The 24590-nt window shown below is 43.4% G+C and overlaps 1 protein-coding gene across 1 annotated transcript in view; it reads left to right on the top strand.

The window, feature by feature from the left end:
• Positions 1-24590, top strand: part of tafa3a (TAFA chemokine like family member 3a) — a 91065-nt gene that overhangs the window by 52511 nt on the left and 13964 nt on the right. Inside the window, exon 2 of the mRNA XM_060063952.1 lies at positions 767-879. Coding sequence (XP_059919935.1) covers positions 768-879 — 112 coding nt within the window. The 5' untranslated portion in view covers position 767. The remainder of the gene's footprint in view (positions 1-766; positions 880-24590) is intronic.

Below are 24590 nucleotides of genomic sequence, written 5' to 3' on the forward strand. Positions count from 1 at the left end.
TCCATGCTTTTTCTGTGTTTAATGCAAAATAAAGGTTGGGAGTGCTTTAGTAAATGTGTGTTGCGGTTCCACAAAAAACTGTGCACATTGAATACGGTTGTACATTAAGTAGGTTTTGACTGGGGTTCAGGTGATGGTTCAGGTATTCTTTACCTGCATCTTTGTGTATCATCAATGGTATTTTGGTTGTAAAGTAGTATGTCTTTTAAGTCCATGACATGAATCCTTACTATCAATCAAAGTGTGAAGCTCTTCTTTGGTACACAGCACTTGAAATCCACAGCGGTAGCCCTGGTGAACCCTGTTTGCTTTGCCCTCCCAGAGGGTTGCGTTGCCTTCCCAGGGGCTAATCCTTGACGGAACAAATGAGGCCTGTTGTTAAGCTCTTTAAATCCCTACTTTCTGATTTCAGGAGTTACTCTCATTGACCACCACCGTCTAGCAAGCCGTAATGTAGCTTTGGTATGGTTGGCCCCAGCCCAAATAAGCCTGCCTGTCCATCTCAATGTATTCTTTACATCACATGCGCTTAAACGATCCCAAAGTGTGAAGAGTAAAACTATAATCCATCCCAGAGTCGCACCAGACACCGCATTGTTGTTTTCTGATTGGCTTGCTGAATGGATGTGGATTCACTGGGAACACAGGGATGCATTGACCCATGTTTTTTCAGAGCTAGTGCTGGCTCTGCCTTTCACATCTGTCTGTTCTGACCACCTTAACATTGGGCTAAAATGATTTTGCTTTTGGTTTTCCTTGTTCGCAGAATGCGGGGGAGGGACCTTCAGAGTGCGTGCAGAAGGGCGCTCCTGCTGATCATCTGTCTGGTGTCCCTCTGTGGACAGCTGAGCAGTGCCTCGTCACACAGAAGCCACATAGGTAGGTCACTGATGCTGTTTCAATCTAGAACATGATCGTAATATAAGAAAAGTCAAAATCCCCATCAAGAGTCTCAAATGTTGCACCCACTTCACTGGTCTCGGTCTAGAATAAGAAGAGAACTTTAATCTCATCATTATTCTAACTAGAATAAAGAGAGAACTTTGCTCTCATCATATTCATCCTAGAGGTCTAGAATAAGAACTTTAGTCCCATCATTATTCTAACAAGAGGTCTAGAGTAAGAAGACAACTTCACTCTCATAATTATTCTACTAGAGGTCTAGAATAAGAAGACAATTTCACTCTCATTATTCTCACTAGAGGTCTAGAATAAGAAGCTAACTTTAAACTCTTCATTATTCTAACTAGAATGAGAATTTAACTTTACTCTCATGATTATTCTCACTAGAGGTCTATAATAAGAAGAGAACTTAACTCTCATTATTCTAACTAGTTGTCTAGAATAAGTAGACAACTTCCTTCTCAACAATATTCTAACTAGAGGACTAGAATAAGAAGATAACTTTAATCTCTTCGTGATTCGAACGAGAGATCTAGAATAAGGAGAAAACTTTACTCTCATTATTCTAACTAGTTGTCTAGAATAAGAAGACCACTTCACTCTCATCATTATTCTAACTAGATGACTAGAATAAGAAGACCACTTCCCTCTCATCATTATTCTAACTAGAGGACTAGAATAAGAAGATAACTTTAATCTCATCATTATTCTTACTAGAATAGAAAGAGAATTTTACTCTCATCATTATTTATACTAGAGTTCTAGAATAAGAACTTCAGTAACATCATTATTCTAAAAAGAGGTCTATAATAAGAAGAGAACTTTACTCTCATTATTAGGTCCGAGCAGCAAAGCTGCTCGGACCTAATCTGTAACGTTTTTTTTCCCCTCAAATCCTGTAAAAGTCATACTGCAGCCTATACCGTAAATCGAAAACTCTTGACATTTCCAGGTATGGCTACCAATAACCCCCACTACCCATAAACCCAAATTTTTGGTACTGCACCCAAAGGTGGCGCTATGTAAAAAAAATATGAACTAGCCTTATTTCTCCTTAATAGATTGACCTGGACTCAAAATTTGTTTATCATATTAATCTCTAAAATCTGATGCATCTTTTTCACCCTGGTCTACTGCTCTAAAACTGTTTACTTTTCCCACAATTTCATAGAAAAGCCAAACGTCCACAGTCTCAACCCATTTTGCCTATATGACCATTTTGTTTTTGTATAACTACCAGACGGCTATCATTAGGTGGATACCATTAACAGTGCAAATTTTCAGATCTTCCCTTAATTCTCTTGTGAAATGTTTCCTTGCTGAGGTTTCTTGTGTGCTTATCAATTGACATTTTCACTATGGGAATGGGGCTTCATGCAGTTCAGGAATTTAAGTGGCTCAACAGGATTATGCCTTGTACTGGTGATCCTTAGGCTCGAGAGTTCGAATCCTGATTAGAGCATTATGAACACATTTAAGAAACACAACATTGAACAGCACCTGAAAGTCATCAGGCAATCAACATTCCGGCTCATTGGGTTCCAAGAATCGGACTTCCAAGACACAGTATGGCATTAAGGGGAACTTCTTCGTTAACCATTTTTCATTCATAATTAACTCTGTCATATTTATATTTCTTCCGTTACTGTTCTTGACTACAAAGGTTTAATTTCCCCCGAATTCAAAGATTTTTCAGGCATATGCATTTAAGGAAGCCCTTAATTCATTTGAGAAATGTGTGCTTGGAGGTTTCTGGATGTTGTATGCTTATCAATAGACATTTTGACCATGTGAATGAGGCTGCAGTGAAGGTTTATGAGTGGCTCAATGTGATAATGCATTGTACAGGTTTTCCTGAGGTTGAGAGTTCGAATCTCGATAATAGCATGCTGAACATGTCATTTGGCCATTTGCTTTGCAGCTCACCTGAAAGCCGAGGCACGGTATTGCATTAAGCTGAACATCTTCATCAACATCTTTCCTTCAGAATTATTTGTCAGATTTATATACCTTCCATTAGTGTGTTCTTGACTTTAAATTTTGCTCTGACCCCTTTAATCACCGCTTGCAGTTATATTTCTAATTAGATGTCCAAGAACTTCCATAATCTATTAGTCTTACTAGATTTCTAGAATCAAAAAATCCCCTCAAATGGGATCACCACCTTATCGTGGTGAGGCGGTATGCGAGTCCCAATGACCATTAGAGCTTTTCAGACTGGAGTCCTAGACTCCTGGCAGGGTCACCCATGTCGGACTGGTCGAAGGGTAGCGGTCAGACGAAGAGTGATCCCCTGGTCCTCCAGGTTGGGGGTTGGGCTGATAACTCTCTCCTGTAAAAACAGATTTATTACAGAAACCAGAAGCAGAACCAATTCATTCGATTAAGGGAATACCATGATCGTACCTCATAGTAGATGCACAATGATGCACAGGTGCCAAAGCCAGAAGGACTCACCTGGGCTGATAGGGTCATTGATGCACCCGAAACACACCATGAGGATAGGAAACTGGAATGTGCGCATGTTGTATAGAGCTGGAAAACTCGATCAGGTGGCAAGGGAAATGGGTAAGAGAGGAATAGCTATCATGGGTATTGGACAGGTCAAGGAAAAGTACAACTGGGAGATGGAGAGACTTTTATTTACCCTGCAAGTGACAATGATATCCACAGAGCTGGGGTAGGTATACTATGATATCCACAGAGCTGGGGTAGGTATACTATGATATCCACAGAGCTGGGGTAGGTATACTATGATATCCACAGAGCTGGGGTAGGTATACTATGATATCCACAGAGCTGGGGTAGGAATACTTATGTCCAAAGAAGCAGCTGGAGCCCTTTTAGAATGGACACCAATTTGCGAGATGATCATCCAAGCCAGATTCCATTCAAGGCACATCAAATTGACGATCTTACATGTCTACACACCAACTGAGGAGGCAGATGAAGGAATCAACGGTTAGTTCTACTCAAGGCTACAAGATGTTATTATATGTTGACTGTCACCAGAGACATGAATGCAAAGGTGGGAGAGCAAAACGTGAATTATGAAGAAGTTATGGGTAAACATGGGCCAGGAGTGCGGAACGACATGAATGAGCTAGTAGTAACAGGAACATTAGTTCCACATAAAACCATTCACCAAGCGACATGGATATCACCAGACGGAAAGACCAGAAACCAAATCAACCCAGTTTTAATCAGCAAGCTTACAGAATAGGTACCAGGCTTTACAATAACAACAACAACAAGACCTAGGAGAGGATCAATGTGAAGTAGAGAGGGATTTTGAGGTAATGCGGAAAGTGTACACAGAGGTTGCAGAAATTGTCTTAGGTCAACCCCGGAAAAAGAAGAAACCATGGATTAGCGAGGAATCATGGCAGCTAGTCGATCAACGGGAAGCTACCAATAAGAAGACCTTAAGTACTCGTTCAGAAAGGGTGAAGACACAACTGAGGGTGAAATATGTAGAGAACAACAGAGGTCAAAAGGAGTATCAGGGTAGACAAGAGGAGATACTATCACAAGTCAAGCTGAAGAGGCTTCACGAGGTCAGCACATGAAGACACTGTATGGACTGACAAAGTCTTTATGCAATGACAAACCAACACAAAGTGCAGCAGTGATAAATAAGAACGGAAACCTTCTCAGTAAGAAGAAGGATGTACTGGACAGATGGACAGAGCGCTTTAAAGTAGTTCTGAACAGGGATATGCCAGAGAATCCGAAAACCATCACAGACGAAGTAGGATTTGACTAAGAAGACAAAAGTCAGGAGATAGCAGTGAACGAACCAACTCTGGATGAGGTAAAAGAAGCAATTAAAAAGTTGAAGAGGGGGAAAGCACCTGGCATTGAAAACATCAAAGCAGAATTACTGAAGACAAACAAGGTATTTTCTGCAAGGAAAATACAAAAGTTGCTGTCAAAGGTGTTGGTAGTTTGAGGCTATCCCAGAAGCTTGGAAAAAAGGGTTGATCATAAAGCTGCCAAAGAAAGGCCACCTGAAAGATTGTAAGAACTCAAGAGGCATAACACTACTGCCTGTCATTGGGAAGATACTGGGATGAATTGTCATTGACAGAGTGAGAAAAGGAGTGGACAAGAGACTGAGGAAGGAGCAGGCGGGCTACAGGCAAGCAAGAGGAACAACAGACCAAGTCTTTATACTGAGGAACATCAAAGAACAGGTAAACAAGTGGCACGCAACCCTATATGTGAACTTTATAGACTTCGATTCGGTTCGCCGCCACAGCTTATGGATGATCATGCAAAAATACAGAAACCCAGAGAAGCTCGTGAGGATAGTGAAATTGTTCTATGAAGACTTTCAGTGTGCTGTGGAAGAACAAGGAGAGAGAGACGAGTGGTTTGACATCACGACTGGGGTTAAGAAAGGCTGCAATATGTCAGGGTTCCTTTTCCTGATTGTTATGGACTGGCTAATGCGGAGGACAGTCAGTGAAGGACAGAATGGCATTAGATGGAAGCTAACGTCAAAACTTGACAACCTAGATTTTGCTGATGATGTGGCTTTACTATCTTCCACAAGACAGCACATCCAAGACAAAACCACCAGAATGGACGAGGCGGCCAAATGGGTAGGGCTTAGAATTAACCTTGGAAGGACTAAATTCTTAAGAATCAACACAAAAAAACAGACAAGAATAAACATTGATGGGCAGGTAATCAAGGAGGTGAAAGAATTCTCGTATCTTCTAATAAAAGTTAGTAAAGAAGGAGGCGGAATGAAAGACCAACAGAACAGGCTCTCAAAGGCAAGGGGGGCATATGCCATACTAAAGAGGATTTGGAACTCAAACAGCATCTCGAGGAGAACTAAGCTAAGACTATACTAACCTTGGTGTTACCTGTCTGGCTGTATGGATGTGAGACATGGGAAATGAACAAAGGTGATGACAAATTAGTCGATGTATTCAATAGCAAGTGCCTGCGCAGAATTCTCTCTGTCCGATGGCAAGACCATTTCAGGACTGAGGACCTGCTTAAGAGAGCTGAGATGAAGCCACTGAGTGAGGAAGTCAAGATCAGAAGATCGGCCATACCTTGAGGCAGAATAGAGATGGCAATGACGTGGGCACCGGAAGGGAAAAGAAGAAGAGGTAGGCCTAGGACAACGTGGAGAAGGGCCGTGGAGAAAGAGAGGAGAGATGGTGGCTGGGGCTTATGGGAAAAGGGGCAAGTTGCAGCAGCAGATAGAGGAATGGAAAGGTTCTGTAAAGGCCCTATGTGCCACGAGGCACTTTGAGGACAGGTAGGGTTGCCAACCGTCCCGTAAAATACGGAATCGTCCCTTATTTGGCAATTAAATGTTGCGTCCCGTATTGAACCAATACGGGACGTAATTTGTTCCGTATTTCCATAAATGTCCAATACACATGTCTGTCACACACACAAATACTAAATCTAACAATAATGATCAAAACAAAACACAGGGAATACTACGGTCAGCAAAATTGTCGCGGCGGGATCTACGCAAGGCCCGCTCCGGTCATCTGTGTGTCTGCGCATGCGTGTGGTGGTCACGGTTGCCTAGCGACAGACACCACACACCGGCGCTGCTCACAAAACCTGCACCTTTTAAAAATGTCCGCTACACCTGATACTCCACCACGTCCTCAAAAGCGTAAACGCTTGCAGAAGTACGGACGTGAGTGGGAAGACGCACATCCTTGGCTGGACAGCGTCAGTGGAGATGTTTACAAGGCAAGTTGTAAAATATGTCGGCGAGTGTTTTCAGTGGCGCACGGTGGGCTGTCTGACATCAGACAGCATGCAACAGGACAGCATGCAACCTTCTTCTCTGCAATAATATCCTCTCTCTCTTTGAGGAAGTTGTAAAGAAGCTGGAGAGTGATGAAACCACCTGTGTTGAGTTATATTCCATCATGGAAAACTTCAAGCAAAAGCTCACACAGAGACGAGATTAACAGTTCTATGGCTACTTAACTAAATTGAAGCTGCAGCGTCTCCGTCCACTTGATGCTGACATGGCAAGGGCAGATTTTACTGCATTCCTCAACACAGCACTCTCATATGTTGAGAAATGGTTCAACTTTTCGGAAGACTACTGGTTGTTCTCACTGCAACCTCTCTCTCTGCACCATGGCACCATGACCTTTACTGACATTGAGAGGGTGACCACCAAGCTCAACCTCATCCATAAAGTCAACATGGATGAACTTTATGATGAATGCTCCACAGCAAAACCCATTCTGAAGAGGCTCAAAGAAGATGCTGAAGATGAATGGAAGTCCAAAGGTGTGGCTGCCAGGTGGGTGGCTCTCTTTCGAGTAGCTGACCTGCCAAACATGCTGTCTATCACCAGACACATCCTGAGCATCCCAGCATCCACTGGATGTGTGGAAAGGATCTTCTCCAGAATGGCCAACAAATGGAGTGACTGCAGGAACAGGTGCTCCACAGAGCTCATGAGAAGTGAGCTCCTGATCACTCTCAACTTTGAGCAGTCCTGTTCAGAGTTTTACAACAGCGCTTTGAAAGACAAAGAGTTACTCAGTGCTGCAAGGAGTAACAAGAAGTAATCCTGGAAAAAGAAGTAACAGTTTTGAGGGGAGGAGTAATGTTGAGGGAAGGAGTAATGTTTTGCACTTTCTTTTTTTACATAAGTTTATAAGTGTTTTTGTTGTATATTTGTACTGGTTTTTTTTGCAAAAATTTTCAAAGAGAGTCCCTATAGTTATGCACTTAAAAAGTAACATGAAGTTCTCAGTTTATTTAGTTTATATTTTAAAAGTTCATTGCTGCACACGCCACACAAAGAGATTTCATTCAAGATTTAATTGACTGCACTTTATAAGAGAATGTTATGTGGTAATAAAGCATTTCAAGATTTAAGTATGACTAATTCCTTTTTTGATCAACCCTTTACTAAAAACACCAGCACAAAATAAAACATACCACTGCTGCGGGCGCCCCGCCCCACAGGAGTCGGGCCCGTGGTGGGCGTCCCTTATTTTAATTTCTGAAAGTTGGCAACCCTAAGGACAGGTAACACATTTCTAGAATAGGAGAGAACTTTACTCTCATTATTCTAACTTGAGGTCTAGAATAAGATGACAAATCCATTCTCATAATTATTCTAAGTAGAGGTCTAGATTAAGAATTTCCCTCTCATCATTATTCTAACAGGACTAGAGGTGTAGAATAAAAAAATCCCTCATGGTGGTTAAGATGAAGAAAATGTGAGGGTCAACAACCACACAACATTCAAGAACAGAGAATGACAGATGAATTAGCTTTTCAAAGGATATCATTTTCCTTTTATATTTTATAAATATTACGAAAAACAAATGTATGGTGAGATTAAGGTGCAGATGATTGACAAAAAAACACGATGCCTCTGAGAAAAACAAGCCCAACAAGGTTAAACTTTTTTCATCAATGAAGGAGATCCAAATCTATACTTTTTGCATTTCTGTATGATCCAACAAACTTAATGGGCTACAGGGCTGACTTCACACAACTCTGTTGTGAACAAATGTGTTTGAAACAGTCTGTGCCATCCCCGGTTCATTGGGCCTATTGATCAACTGTCAGGAAATTGAAATTATAAGGGCTTTATTTTGTCCTGGCTGAAAGTATTTTCTACTAGAGGGATTTTTAGAAAGTATTCTCAGTGATCAACCATGCCACACACAACCATAACATTGTTCTTGAGATATCCCTCTTTTGATGGGGTTTTAAGTGTATGTTTATTGTGCTACATATGGAGAGAGAGAGAGAGAGAGAGAGAGAGAGAGAGAGAGAGAGAGAGAGAGAGAGAGAGAGAGAGAGAGAGAGAGAGAGAGAGAGAGAGAGAGAGAGAGAGAGAGAGAGAGAGAGAGAGAGAGAGAGAGAGACATGCGCTAGTGTATGAGTGTGCTGCATCTGTTTGTGTGTGTGTGGATATTCATGCAAGGGCAGGAGGGCGGCTCTGTTAGATTCCTGCCGATGGAGTGATGAGCGACCCTCTGGCGTTGGTGTGGTAGAGGGTTCACATTGAAGTAGTGAGCCTGTTCCCCTGGGCCGAGACCCCACCGCGAGGGAAGGTCTTCCAAGTTCAAAGCATCAAAAGCCAAATGGGTTCATTTTTTGTAGTGTCAAACAAAAATACCGCATATTAAAATACGGAGTCTAAGATGAATGTATTTTAAAGCCAGGACAACAGCAAGGTTATGTTAACAAGGTTAACAGAAGCAGGCAAAAAATCGATATCATCGGTTTTTGTTTAACGTCGCCATAACAAGCGGCTGGTTTATGTTATTTTGTTACTTATGTGATTTATGTGGTGATTTTATTTCTTATTCTTATTTATATTTTGTTCCTATTATATTCATGTGTATTTCCTAAATCAATCAATGGTACTGTACTCTTAATGTTTGACAAACCAGAGAAGTGTAAAATTAATAATTTGTTTGTGGTTAAATCGTTTTTTTCTCATTTGTTCTACAATACTTAAATCAATAGCATTGTTCTCCATTCCCCACCGCGTATTGATCAGCTACTCGCCATGAGTGCAGTGTTTATGCTTAGTTTAGAGTTTGACTTTTTTGTCATTTGTGTTTACATTTTCTCGCTGTTATTGTGGCTTGTGTATTTATGTTTGTGTGTGTGTGTGTGTGTGTGTGTGTGTGTGTGTGTGTGTGTGTGTGTGTGTGTGTGTGTGTGTGTGTGTGTGTGGGTGTGTTTGCTGTCCGTATTTCTGTGGACACGGTAAGGGGGGGCTGCTCCCCGACATCCAATCAAGGAGCTTTAAGGAGCCGCATTGTGCGCCCCAGCCCGGGCCCCCCAGGCTGGGACGACACTGGGGTAATCACGGGCATGCTCCAGCACTGCGGAGGTCGTTCCAAGGTGGGACCCATAAACCAACCTCTTTAGCCTGTCGCTTTATTGAGCTGATGTGAGGGTTGGGCGAGCAGTGGGAAGATGGGTGGGTGACTGAGGGTAAGGGGCGGGATGATGGTGGTGGTGGTGGTGGTGGTGGTGATGGTGGTGGTGGTGGTGGTGGTGGTGATGGTGGTGGTGGTGGTGGTGGTGGTGGGTTCGGGGGGGAGGTGCTGTTGGGGATGTTCTCCTTAGCAAAGCAATTGAACCTTTCACCGCAGCCTCTGGACGAGAGTACACACCAACTGAGCTTCATGCACACACACACACACACACACACACACACACACACACACACACACACACACACACACACACACACACACACACACACACACACACACACACACACACACACACACACTCACACACACACACACACACACACACACACACACACACACACACACACACACACACACACACACACACACTGCATACACTCATAGGCCAGTAAAAACAATACTGCATCCCCTAGAGCACCATCCACATTCATTAGCTAGTCATGAAAGAGCAGAGCAGAGGAGGAGGCTGGGGAGAGAAGTGGCAGAAGGGAGATGAGTTTGGGTGAAAAGAAGGGACAGAGAGGGAGAGAGAGGGGGAGAGAGGGAGAGCGGAGAGAGGGGGATAGAGGGAAAGAGACTATACACCAGAGAGATAGATAACAAATGCCTCATGGCGATTCAATTTGTTTGGGTATCGTTGATACCATTTAGGCTGATAACCTGACTGGGTCAGAGCAGCCGCAGTACTTAACTCCACAAAATCCTTTCTCTTCCCCTTCTCTTAACATAGTGTGTCTCATTAAGAAAAGTGTGGAGAGATAATCTAATAAACTATCAGGAAATCAAGCATTTTCCCCTGCTTTCCTCGTCCCATCTCTCTCAAGTCAAAAGTACAAAAAATAAATCTCAGCTAGCGAGAGAGCCCCCATTAGGCTGTTTGTCTGCCTGATGCAACCTGGCAGCAGCTTGCTGTTCTCCAGATAGACTTCAGGCAGTGCATTTGCCGGCTGCAAACTCTGTTGCCTTTAAAATGGAAGGCATTAAGCCACATGGCTCATGGATTGCACTACAAATTGGAATTAAAATGGCCTTTACACTTTTTAGTTTTTGTGCTGACTTTAAACTAAGGTCCTGTTCCGTTATTCAGAAGCAATGACATGCACCCGTGCTAATAAGATAGAAATGAGCATCGGTTCACATTTGAATTTAGAGGGATGGATTTACATATTTGCTTATATCGTACACTTTCTAAAAAGTGTGTCATGCACGCTAATGGTTGACTCTCATGCTGCTCTCCAGGCTGTAGGGGATTGTTTTATATTCCATGCAAATGAGTGCTAACTCCCCCTGCGGTTTCAGAGCCTCACTATAGGCTCCAGACTTCACCAGAGCCCCAAATTAATCATGTGATCCACTGTCATTTGTCAGATGGATCCTTCTCTGCACCATATCATTAAGAAGAGACATATTAAGTACAACTTTTTTACGTTTTCTTTTTCATAATTCCGCAGTAAATAATGAGGGTTGTGTAATTTATTTAATCTGCACTGCCAGTGCTCACATCACACTGGCAGTGCAGATTAAATAGACCTTGCACTAATTTCTTTAGTTGAAAAAATATATTAGATAAAAGATAAAACAGTAGTAAAATCCAATGGTACCTGATTTTTAATCCAGCACAAGACTGGTAATTCTAAAATATGACAATGAGAAGTATGAAGAGTGAAGGGGGAGATTTAAGAATCCTCCTCAATTTGATAGTCAAACATTATTAATTTAATACAATAAATATAATTATTTTTTCTTTTACCATTTCATGGTTATTTCTTGAAAATGCATCTATTTCATCATCCCACAAATAAAACATCACATTACAGTTCTGGTCAACCTGGTCAACTGATATTCTGAATAACTCGCCTTATCAATTTGTTTGCCTAGAAAGCTGGCCTCACTGAATTGTTGTTCCTGGCGGCAATATCGGGTCACTTAGAGACGGTAAACATCCCCGGGTCAGCTCAGACGGCCCGGGACACAACAGGCCTCATGATGCATGGGGAGGATGGGGTCCATGGGGGAGAGCTGGGGGGTAGGAGGCTGTGGTCAGCCAATGCAGCAGGTTATTGGAGTGTGAGCAGGGAGGAGATAAGGGAGTGTGAGGGAGGAGGAGATACGGGAATGTAAGCAGGGAGGAGATAAGGGAGTGTGAGGGAGGAGGAGATAAGGGAGTGTGAGGGAGGAGATAAGGGAGTGTGAGCGAGGAGATTGAGATAAGGAGTGTGTGAGGGAGGTTGCCGGGTCAGGGATCCCCCTTCTCCCGGTGGAGGAAGCCACCGGGAGTGTCTGGTGACGGCGTGATGGTCTCTGGAGGGAACGTTGTCACATAGTTTTATCCCACGTTGAAAAAAAAGGACATCGGTTTGAACGGAACAGAACAGAGGGTGCTGTTCCTCTGTTGTGTTGGTGCTGTTCCTCTGTTGTGTTGGTGCTGTTCCTCTGTTGTGTTAGTGCTGTTCCTCTGTTGTGTTGGTGCTGTTCCTCTGTTGTGTTGGTGCTGTTCCTCTGTTGTGTTGGTGCTCATCCTCTGTTGTGTTAGTGCCGATCCTCTGTTGTGTTAGTGCTGTTCCTCTGTTGTGTTAGTGCTGATCCTCTGTTGTGTTGGTGCTGTTCCTCTGTTGTGTTGGTGCTGTTCCTCTGTTGTGTTAGTGCTGTTCCTCTGTTGTGTTAGTGCTGTTCCTCTGTTGTGTTAGTGCTGATCCTCTGTTGTGTTAGTGCTGTTCCTCTGATGTGTTAGTGCTGATCCTCTGTTGTGTTGGTGCTCATCCTCTGTTGTGTTAGTGCTGTTCCTCTGTTGTGTTAGTGCTGTTCCTCTGTTGTGTTAGTGCTGATCCTCTGTTGTGTTAGTGCTGTTCCTCTGTTGTGTTAGTGCTGTTCCTCGGTTGTGTTGGGGCTGATCCTCTGTTGTGTTAGTGCTGTTCCTCTGTTGTGTTAGTGCTGATCCTCTGTTGTGTTGTAGTGATCGATTGAATGATTATTTTCCCTGATTCAGTTTGTCGGTCAGTTCGCCAAGAAGAGTCCTTCAGAATCGTTCCCTTGTTCGTTCGTTCAGTCGAGTTTCCGGTAGCGGTGAATCGGACAGTCAGACTCAGCTCCTCCCTCGTTCTCATTCTCAAACGATCGTGGAAGTCGGTCATCAATCAACAAAAGAATACAACTTTAACCAAACGCAGCGGGATGGGGGGGTGTAATTGATAATTCGATGTTTAACATATCAGCAAGATAATAGACTTGATTGAGCAATGATGGTGGGGGTCCCGGGTGGAGAACGAACCATGAAAGAACGAGACAGATTGACCAGGCATTCAAATATTTGATTATTCTGGCATGACACAGAAAGTACAAAGACACCATGCATTTAACATTTCACTGATATTGAATTGTATTATCGTGCTCCCTAAGCCTCTTCCCTCTTCACCACTCACAGTCAGTGAACGAACAGCAGGAACTAGTGGGTCTGGGAGAAATCGAGTCTTAGAACGAACGAGACGAACGAGACGAACGAGAGAGAAGAATCAGTTCGGTTTGTTATTGTTAAAGATACGTTCATTCGAAGTGATTCGGTTGCGAACGACCGATCACTATTGTTTTGGTGCTGCTCCGCCCTGCTCTGCAAAACGGCTGACGGTCGTCATTCACTGGCTGTTTAATGTCTCCTTTACGCCTGGATGGGAGCCTGCCTCCTGCAACAGGCTGTACTGTTGTGCGTTGATTAGAAAAGTTCTACTGTCCATTCTGGTTCACTACACCCTGCCGAGTATCAGGCAATCATACACCTTCCTCCACACACACACACACACACACACACACACACACACACACACACACACACACACACACACACACACACACACACACACACACACACACACATTATGCATGCATGTATGTTCGATTGGATTCGGATTTCGCGTTCTGCGCATAATCGGGATCTTTTCCAGGGGCTGTGAGCCGGAAGTATAAGGAGACGATAGTCGTGTTGTTGTCGCCATCGGAAAACGAGAAACGGCGATTTATTTAAAAAGGTGGCTAAGAAGATGGAGGAAACCGATGATACCCCTATAAGAAGTGTATCATCATCAACAGGCATTCAGTACACACTATGCTTCTGTTACGAGATTAGCGTATGTGTGTGCACGAGAATTGCAGTGTGTGTGAGAGAGACCTCAGCAAGTGTGTTGACGAGCAAGGAGAGCGAGCGGTAGCGTGTGTCAGTTTAATGAATGAACAAGTCTGGTTGTGTCTGTGCAAACGTGTACTGTAAAGTTAGTTGAACTACAGATAAAGCCCCCAGCCTGTCAAGAATTGGTGGCCGCCTCATGCAGACTCTTAGAGGAGCAGCTCCGCCGCTGCCGGAGGAGTCTGCAAACGACCGAGAGGATGGGACAATGGAGCGTCGGAGAAATGAAATGGATACAAAGTGAACTGACAGCTGTCTACTGAAAACATCTTTCTCGAATGCTGCGTGAGTTTGTTGTTGCTAGTGACGTAAAGAGGTCAGCCGCTGGCTCTATTAGTTGAAATGGGTACAGCCCAGCGTATCTTACCGGGGCATGGAATGTTTCGACCAATGAATCGAGTAACTCACCGCCATGTATAATCTGATAATTGCGGTTGTCCGATTGAGGAGCATTAGTCGAACTATGGCTTTAATCGGATGAAGCTGTGCATGTAAAACATACTGATTTATAAGCACACGCACACGCACTGGTCTAATAGTCATCAAATGTAAACCCATTATGTCTCACCACAGTACGAGCTGTTTAACTCGAGGAAAGTAGGATTTCATCAATTTTTATTGGGATACGAATCGAATCAAAGGCTGGGGATAATTATTTGAGTTGATGATGCAATTAGTGCAGAAATGCTAACAGCAGTGGCAGTAATTGGGTCCTTGGTGGAGAAGACCTTCCCCTACTTGGCAATTACAAAAACCTCACCTAAAGTTAGTCATTCGCTGTTGTCCACGTTTTGTGCTGGGCTGTTGTGCGTCTCATTGGAGTCAGGCTGAGATTCGAAGGCCCTTTTTACACAACCGAATGTGTGTTGTTTTTTTTTGTTTGTTATAGATTGTATTTAAATGAAAGAACTGTTGACCGAAGGGCACATTGCACTCACAACTGTCTCACCCTCTTTTTCACTTTTTGACAGTTGGCCAAAGATCCCCTATTGATATGTACAAGAACATACAAGTTTTTGGGTAGTACCACATCCACGATTTGCAGAGACTCCGAGACGTAGTGACCGTGGTGTACCAATTTAAACTGCTGTGGGTCATGACACCAATCATGTTCAATTGCAAGTGCTATCAATCGTAGAATCATAAACATTATCGGTAGGTGACCGGCGATGAACGAGATAAGAGATTTGGTCAAATACTTTTGCGTTTGAATGTGGCACACTTCCTCTGGAGGTGGATCTGACGACAGTTATCTTCATCTCACGTACAACAACCTGCTAGACGGTCAAACGTTTCTTTGCATCTTTGACAACAGTTTTCATATCCCGATCCTCAGAGCTATTCAAAACGTTGTGGAAACACGGCCACAGGGCATTTCGCTTGAACATAGTTAATAGTTAGTTAGTCTTCTGCAGGCTGGAAAATTACTTGTGGGTTGAAATAACCATGAGCAAAATATACCAATCCATAAATCACAAGTCTTTTGAAGTCAGAGCTCAAACAAATTGTTTCTAATAGGAAAATACAAGCTCTTCTAATGTTCATATCACCTAACAACCCTGAGGTTACCATTTTAGCATTACATCCCCACTTTAGTAGAGAGTAGATGTATTCGTAGATATGATTGCATATTTTTGCGTTTGCAGTTCAGGCCTTTTGTGTATTTGTAGAATATACATGCATAACAAATTCACTTAAGCCATAGAATACATTAATGGACAAGAGGAGAAATGATTAGCCACGGCTGCTTTCGTAGAATAATCCAGCTGGTTTGACCTACTCCCTTGTCGCTGTCAGTCCACTTGGGCATCTGCTTGTTTTACAAAAAATTATATTTGATATTATAGATAAGTAGAGGATGTCGAAGTGAGATCAGATTCATTGTAATTTGATTCTTTTAGTTCCTTCGATAAGAAAGCTCCCTATTGAGTGACTAAAGGACATCAGAAAGATTCAATTGTTGACATTGTAAACAAGCATAAGCGGCCATGATTGGTAAGTTAATTTGAAAGATAATATATTCACGTCAATGCAGAAGGATATAGCTTCTTGTCACATGATACCATCAGGTTCGTATCCAGGGTTTAAAACATAGTGAGGTGGGGGGCTGGTAAGCAAATCAAGCACAAAGTAAACTTCTGTTAACATCTCATCCGACAATTAAAACCACCAGAAGAGCTCTTAACTTATTCAGTGGATCTGTTCATAATGTGAATAAGAGGCGGATTAAGGCGGGCTGTGCCAATCAGTAAGCCAGACAGATATTGTTCATAAATGCAGTGGCAATCATGGAAATACATGTCTCCAGATGTGGACAGATTGAACATGTTGCAGTCATTGCAAGACTTGTTTAGGGCTGAACAAAATGAAATATATTTAAAACTAGGTATTGCACTAACTCATCCTTTCAAAGTGCTGAACACTGCATAATCTACTCATTACAGAATGTACAGACTTTGATCATGGAATGACTATGATTAAAGAAACATAAAGATAGAAGGCACAGGCAATAATTACATGCATGTATAGATCGAAGGGGGGAGGTGAGTAGAGGAGAGAATTACCGCATCAAAAGAGGAAGGATACCTTCATACATAGTATGAACACTACAACATAAACCTTCAACACCTCAAATAACCCATTTTAGCATGTTGTCTTGGAATAGTTCTCTAAGCCGCTAACAAGGGTGTTGTCTTGTCTGGATGATTATGGTAAATAGATTCAGCATCAACAAAATGGTTCCACCCTCAATGGCAATAACATTACAAAGGGAAGGAAATGGGGATCCTGTGATTACAATCGCATGTTGACACAATCCTCTGTATTGACTGTAGCTTCACCCTGTCCTTTACACCTCCTCCCCTTAAATGACCCGTGTGTGTTGAGGCTCACCTCCTCCCGGAGTCGGCCTGTCGCCGCTGCCCGGACGACTCGCAGCATCCAATTCAAAACCTCAACACATGAGGATCGTGATGACGACGTGTTCAATGCATCCCTGGCAAAGGTGTTCATTAATGTATGCCCAACACCTCTGAGTTCACTGGTTTCAGGTGTCAGGTGTTGCAAATCAACGGTTTCTTTAAACGTGCATTCTGGAATAGACTGAGGAATGCATCCACTCCAGTGTGCATCATTATTGGATCGTATTGGCCTGAAATTATTATTTCGTATTTCAAAATACAGCACCAGCAAATGCAATTGAACAGAATCATATGTTACCTTGATTTGTGAAGTAATCGCATACAATTTCCCAAGGGAATGGACTTAGGTAATAAAAAAAAAATGGAGCCACACCGAAGAGATCTTTTCAAGTCTTAATCCTCAGATAATACGGCTAAATAGTGGGATGCCTTTGGCTCGCAGCGAGGCATATTGGCGGCTCAATTCTGTGCATTCAGTATATCAATTAGTCATGTACAATAACACTTGAGAAATGTTTTTTGTGGGCCCCCTCCATGAACACCACTGAGGAGTTCTTCACAAGCTTGTCATTAGCGATCCGGTCTAATGCTGTCTCACGGCGGCCAGGAATACGGCGTCAGAACAGTTTAATGTGATCCATAAATGTCGATTCGCCCGAGCTCATTGCTATTACGTACTCTGCTCATAACTTACCGGCGCATAGCTCTGCCAGTGTTTTTGAAATGCTTGTGGTGCAGGTACATTTGAATAAAGTCCTGAAAGACGCATCGACTGCAGCAAAAGGAAATGTCACGAAGGAAAAACGAGAGAAGTCGTGCCAGTACATTTCCATTGAAATTAGCGCCGTGCTACGGCCTAGTGGCTGTTCACCAGAGGCCCTTTAGTGAAAGGATAAAGTGAAATATAAGCTGCTGAAATGCAGTCTATCAATTGTCTTTCCTCCTCTCTCTCTCTCTCTCTCTCTCTCTCTCTCTCTCTCTCTCTCTCTCTCTCTCTCTCTCTCTCCCTCAATGTGTCCACATTGCGCAATAAACCAGCAGCCAAGGCTGAGCATCAGGTTTATGTGCTGGACTCGAGCATAAAATGTAATGGGGGGAGCTATCAGAGTTATCCTAGAATGGCTGTGTTCTAAAAGTCCTGTGGTGATATTTTCCCAGCCAGGCGGTCTATTAGAAAGAGGAACGTTTGTATCAAGTTGTCAGCTGGCCGATCGGTCAGATGTTCGTTAAAGAGTTTCCTCAGGTGACGGTGCTTGAGACTAGGGGAATATTGCCGGTATCTTTGGCCATTCAGCCAAGTTGTTCCTTTGTTGAGGGCAAAGTTCTCTTTAGAGTTAACAAGATACTCTGATATACTTTGGCGACGACATTGATAATGGGACTATAAGTCAATGCCTCTTATTTTCCACAAGAAAGCGATTTCAAACAGAACCACAGGACTCTGGTATGGCCCATGGTTTTAATAGCACCTGCAACATAATGAAGACATATCTGTCTGCATGCGGTGGCTGAGGTGCTACAGACGGATGAACAGCCATCTCCAGACAGGGAATCAGAGCCCCTTCACAACGTCTCACTTTTACATCTGTCTTGCACTCATTCTGAAGCAGTTTAAGTTGAAGAAGGATGAGGAAAAGGGAGAACATGTTATCAGGTGGGATAGCGGGGGTGCCAGGCGTTTAGTTGTGTTAGGCTTTATGACAGATAACAGCATGTGGACAGACATACAAACAGAGGCCGGAGAGAGAAGAGGACGCCTTTGTGTCCCCATTAGGGGAGCTGACAGCTGCAGACCGAACATGGATCCATTTTGAGATGAAACCCGTGAAAGACATTTTTTTTTTTTTAATAATTGGGAACTATTGATTTCTGCGTTGTGTGTGACACACTATGAATTCCATGGCCCGTGGACGGTATATGTGGCATATCGAGTGAATTGTTTCACACAACCGTACCACACATGCCCCTCATGAAACCATGTTCCCCATGAAGTAATGTTCAAGTGTCGGGAAATCCTCAGGGCCCGAAACGTAATGGCGTGCCTTTACCCTCCGCCTTATTTCAGATGTATAGGAGCTTTCCAGGGAATAGGGAAGTGTGTGTGTGTGTGTGGGCGGCAACGTGTCAAGACAGCACTTGGTTCTGGAGTATTGCACTGCCCACGTGAGCTCTTCCCCCCAGTCTCCCCCATCCCTCCGAGGCACCGCCTGCTGCCATTGCCCCCCCCCCCCACTTCCCCCACTGGGGGGGGGACTTAATAGCTATGGTAGCTATTCACCTACAAGTGTGCGTGTGTGTGTGTGTGTGTGCATGCATGCATGTGTGTGTATGTGTGTGTGTGTGTGTGTGTGTGTGTGCTTGTGTGTGCCTGCGTGCATGTGTGTGTGCGTGCGTGTGTTTGTGTGTGTGTAGTCCCCCTCAGGGACCTCCAGTGTATCAGTCAGCAGTGGGTGCAGTAATCCTTTATGGGCCTTTATGCCAGATGAATGGTGCTGACAGGGACTTCATCTCACACACCACTACGCCACGCATCCAGACAAAGTCATGGCCCACTTGTCGTGTTTTCGGCGATCATTCGCTCTCAAATCATTACCCATACAGGATGATGGGGATAATTTAGCATTTGCCGGCAGTGTACAGCTTGGATCAGACTGAAAACAAGCAACAAGCGAGGTAACGACCAACGGCCGATCATAATTGGACGTGTGGATGCTGCTCCGATGCATCCTGTGCATCTCCTAGGCGTTATGTTGCAGTTGCGTGATTCGTGACTACTAGGTTTCTGGTTTGGGTGGAGATATTGAAAACTCTGAAGAGCAGCAATTCACCCCACTACCTCCGATATATTATTAACATTTAGAACTTATTTTCCCAATGTTGAATTTGTTGAAATGTTGGATTTCTTTTTGTACATTTACCCTAATGTCTATACTGATCTAGACTAATGATGGTATAATGGCTGTAATAGTAGCATCATTAGTGTATTGTTGTACATAGAATAGCAAACCCTGTGTACATTGTAAAAGCCTGTCAAGACAAAGCCCTGGTTTTCTCTGCGGCTTTCTCTCTGAGTGTGCTGTTCCCCACTGATCTGAGATTAGGTGTTTGGCTTGCTTGCTGTGATTGTCGTCTCAGCAGGTCCACCGCTGGCCACAAATTACTCAATCTTATCTTTATTTTTTTTCTTTAGCCTGTAATCCAATCCAACACGTTTTAAGGGAATAGCATTACCCACGGGTCCATGAGTAATATTTCCTAAAACCAGTGCTTTCAGCATGCCTGTGGTTTGTAACCTTCAACATTAAAGGGGTCATTCCTAGCATTTACACTGTACACCGAATCCCTTATTTAGTTGTTTTAATGTGACCCTTTTGTCAAATCTTGTATTTTTTCCAGTCTTCAGTGCATGAATGTTACACTTTACACTGAATCCCTTATTTAGTTGTTTTAATGTGACCGTTTTGCCATATCTTGTATTTTTTCCAGTCTTCAGTGCATGAATGTTACACTTTACACTGAATCCGATATTTAGTTGTTTTAATGTGACCGTTTTGTCAAATCTTGTATATTTTCCAGTCTTCAGTGCATGAATGGTGTGCAGTGGTCGTGCTGCACCACACACACTTATGTTTAACAGTGTGGTTAGCATGCATGTAGCTGCCTCGCCGCTTACTAAATGCATCGTCCTCTTCTCATACAGTATGACTAAAGTCATCACTTATGCATGCTGCATTTCTCTATTGTCGGCTCTGCCATCTCTTTTTCTCACAGCCAGTCTGGGCACGTGGCCAGGACGTGACTTTGCTCACACTGCTTTGATGTCAAAGTTGTGTTGGCGCACCCCGAAGAAGACAAAAGAAAAAAGGACTGACAGCGACCTGCGCACACTGAGACTGTGAACAGCAGATATGAAGGTTTGGTCTGTCCTCTGGCCTCGCTGTCCAGACCTCTGACTGGCTGACTCACCAGGCAGACAGGGAGTGTACTTTCTGTCAGCCTGAGGCCGCTGCTGGTCAGGGGAACTAGTGTTCCTGAGAAATGAATTCAACTCAACTTTTTTGCACAACCCGGGCTCTGCCTCGTGTGATTGGCTGGCTAGGCCTGTGCCGGAGTGGCCGTCGTTTAATCTCTGCTCCCGGCGTTCAGCTGACCAGGGCTCCTCATTAGATAGCAACTGCTTCATAAGTGACTTGGTTGGACTAGAGTGCAGTGCCACAGCCTAAGGAATGACTCCGGCTGTACCTCTGAGCTGTGGTCCCCCCCCCCCCCACCTGTATCTTGCATAGTCCTGACTGCCTGGGAACGGTTTGAAGAGCTAGAACTTGCAGGCGGGTACTAAGTTGGTAACAATACGGTGATAAGTGGCTTAAATATCGCCTGGGATGCTTGTCGTGTGTGTTGCAATCCTTGTCTGTCTTGCTCAACACGGCCATTAATAAAGCGTAATGATATTGCTATTCGTGTTCCCCCCCCCACCCCCCCCCTTATCGCATTGGAAGTGACAGTGAATCCACATCAAAGCTGGCGAAGCTAACCATGAAATAACGTAATCTGAGCAACCCCCTCTCGCTCTGAGTTACGTAACTGCTCATTAATATTCAAGACTCTGGATCTTCTGTGAAGCTTTCATGTAACAAGTTTCTAACATCATGGTTTTGAACTGAATGCCTGGAATTGTCCTCTCAAAACCTTTACGATGTGTTTTTTCTTTGTTTTCTTCAGAGATATAAGTGATACACAATCCCATATGACAACACATAAAAATCACCCGCCATGCAATGTAATCAGGTCAATAATGAACTATTAATTCATTATTCTTGTTAATTATGAATGACTGTAGACATGGTGTCATGCAAGCATATGTATCTGGTGCTCCCATACGCATACAAACTTTGAATTTATGAAAGTACCCCGCCTACTGTTACCAAACAAACGAGTGAGTTTCGGCGCCCCCTCCTACGTAGGAAGGGGGCACAGTTGAATTTTACCTCACACTTCCCTACTCCCCTCCAATCCCAGCATAGCAAATATTTTGTGGACCAGCGGACGAGCAGCTCCGGTGGGGGGAACTCGGCGGCAGCTCAGCTCCGGGAGTCGATTCCCTTTCTCTGCCGGACTGCCACCGAAGCTTCGGTGGCAGTCCGGAGGCGGAGACATGAAGGAAAAAGGGATGTAGGCCTACTCCCGGAGCTGAGCTGCCGGACACCCACCGGAGAAGCCGGAAAGCTTCGGCGGCAGTTCAGCTCCGGGAGTACACCGCCGGAGCTGCTGGACTGCCGTCGAAGCTTCGGCCGCAGCCGAACGGCTTCGATGGCGGCAGTCCGGCAGCTTCAGCGCGGGGAGCTCGGCGGCGGTCCGGCAGCTTATCTCCCGGAGTACAGTCCCTTTCTCCTCCATGTTGCGGTTCATGGACTTCAGAGAGTCAAGGCCAAAGTTCCTTTCCCCCAATTCTTCTCAACCATGGCCGAGATATCCCCCACTACGAGTCTTTACTTGTTGTGGAAGTACCAGAGACATCAGACGCAGTCTTTATGATTAATAATATCACCCGAGGCGCACATTGCTTTTGGCCGTGATATTAGATGTTGTGGTGGCCCCCAAGTACGATTAAGAGACATTCACCAAGGGACTGTACCTTAAAGGGAAAGGGTTACGTAACAGAGTTGCGGTTTTAACCTGGTGTCCCCGTTTGACCGCACTCGCGTTTGATGTGAAGTTATATTGAAGTGGAGAGTAAAGCCGACTCGACGCATCTACGTCTCTTGTCTCCTAATTTATTGCACTCCACAATGTAATATTATATGAATACCCAGATATAATATTATTATTATTATTATTATTATTATTATTATATAGATATAGAGCTCCAGTCTGACAGCTCATTGGTCAATGGGCAGCAGCTTATTTGCCTTAAAGCTACAGACACCAGAAACAGCGCATTCTGAAGGGACTGAAACAGAGGGGAATAGCAGTAGGCAAGATTTGTTTACCTAAAAGCTATTTCCAGCTAACAGCTTCAAAATCATGTTTTCTGGAACTCAAATACCATCTTTACTTGTTAGGAAAACACCATAATATGTCTCCTTTAATGTGCAATCCTGAGAAATACATTTTAATGGTACATTGCCAGTTAGTATAATAATAATAATCAAATCTCATCTATGCATTTCTATAGTTTGGTGCAGTTATATATTATGAAATACATGGCAATACAGATATGTATATTCATTGAATTCAGTACATTCCAGCATATTTTTCAACCTATTGCAACTACTACCTGTTGCGTAGTTCTTCAAGGAAAAAGGTTGAATCCAAAGGAATAGCTTTAAAGAGACTTTATTTGTATAAAGTATTTTCGGTATGGTAAACTGATACTCTGAAGCAAAGAGAGATTGAAGATGTATTCTAAACACGTGCTGAGCGACTCCTAGCTGATCAAAAACATAAACCCATCTATGTCTAATAGCTGCCGAGAAGTTTCTGAAGACAATGCTCGATCTGTAGGCTGTTATGGTCTGAACAGCGCGGTCCGGAAGTAGTGGGGGGAGCCGATGTGAGATAACCCTCGGCTTTTCTCGCCTGGTCTGTGGTACTGCCTTCTGTGGCTAACGTATTTATTACAGCCTTCAGTAAGGTCTTGCTCCCCTTGTGGCTATGTATAGTATTTACGGCTTATATGTTTGGTTCTGCTTCATTGGGTCTATGTGTGGGTAGCTTAGATTCTTAAAATACGTAACATACCCTATATAAAAATAAAGCAATTATGACTTCCAAAGGATGCTTCAGTTTAAATTGAGGCAAGTTGGTTTACAGTGAAGCAATGGGCTTTAAAGGGGCCTAAGAATAATAAAAAGGAGAGGCACTGTTTAGGGACATCCAATAGTAAGTATGTTGTTTTATCAGCCACTGGATGTGCTATAGTTGGTTACTGATTGTTCAGCAGGAAGTAAAAATAGATGTATTTTCCCACTCACCGATAAACCACAGAAGTGCCTCCTGCTAGTCTTTCCTATTGTTTCTCAGGTCTCTTCTTTCTCCATTTCTTAACGCATCATGAATGTAAATAACAGATTCTATAAATAAACTCAAAGGCAGCGAGTGCTATTTCTCCTGCCACCGATTCGTCAGCATGTTAGCAAACTGCTCACGACTAGCGTCACATAAACTCACAGAGAGTGCATAGGGCAGCATGAGGAAGAAAATAAGCAAATTGAAAGGAGAGCACATCCATCAAATCTTTTGGTTTGTTTTGTGTCAGGGGATGCACTTTCATTTATAAATGCCCCACAAATATCACCTCACCAAAAATGACAGGTTTGTCTTCTACACTTAGTGATGTTCCCAACCAACCGAAGCTAACTAATGTGTAAGTGCTGGGAAGTCGACAGACGCTGACACGCTTCAATTTGATTCGCATCTCCTGAATTTGTTCTGAATATTTGAGCGGTTGTAATGAGTGAATCAACATGAGATGCATTTAACATTCAGGGCGTATTTATGTATTTATTTGTTGCTGTATAGGCAACTGATCTCTCTTCTACTGTGTTCTCCTCATAATAAGTACTGAACATTTTGATTGATTATCACAACAATCTTTTTTTTCCTTCTAATTAT

Source organism: Gadus macrocephalus, chromosome 1 (genome assembly GCF_031168955.1).
Source record: "Gadus macrocephalus chromosome 1, ASM3116895v1".
In the NCBI taxonomy this organism is placed as follows: domain Eukaryota; kingdom Metazoa; phylum Chordata; class Actinopteri; order Gadiformes; family Gadidae; genus Gadus; species Gadus macrocephalus.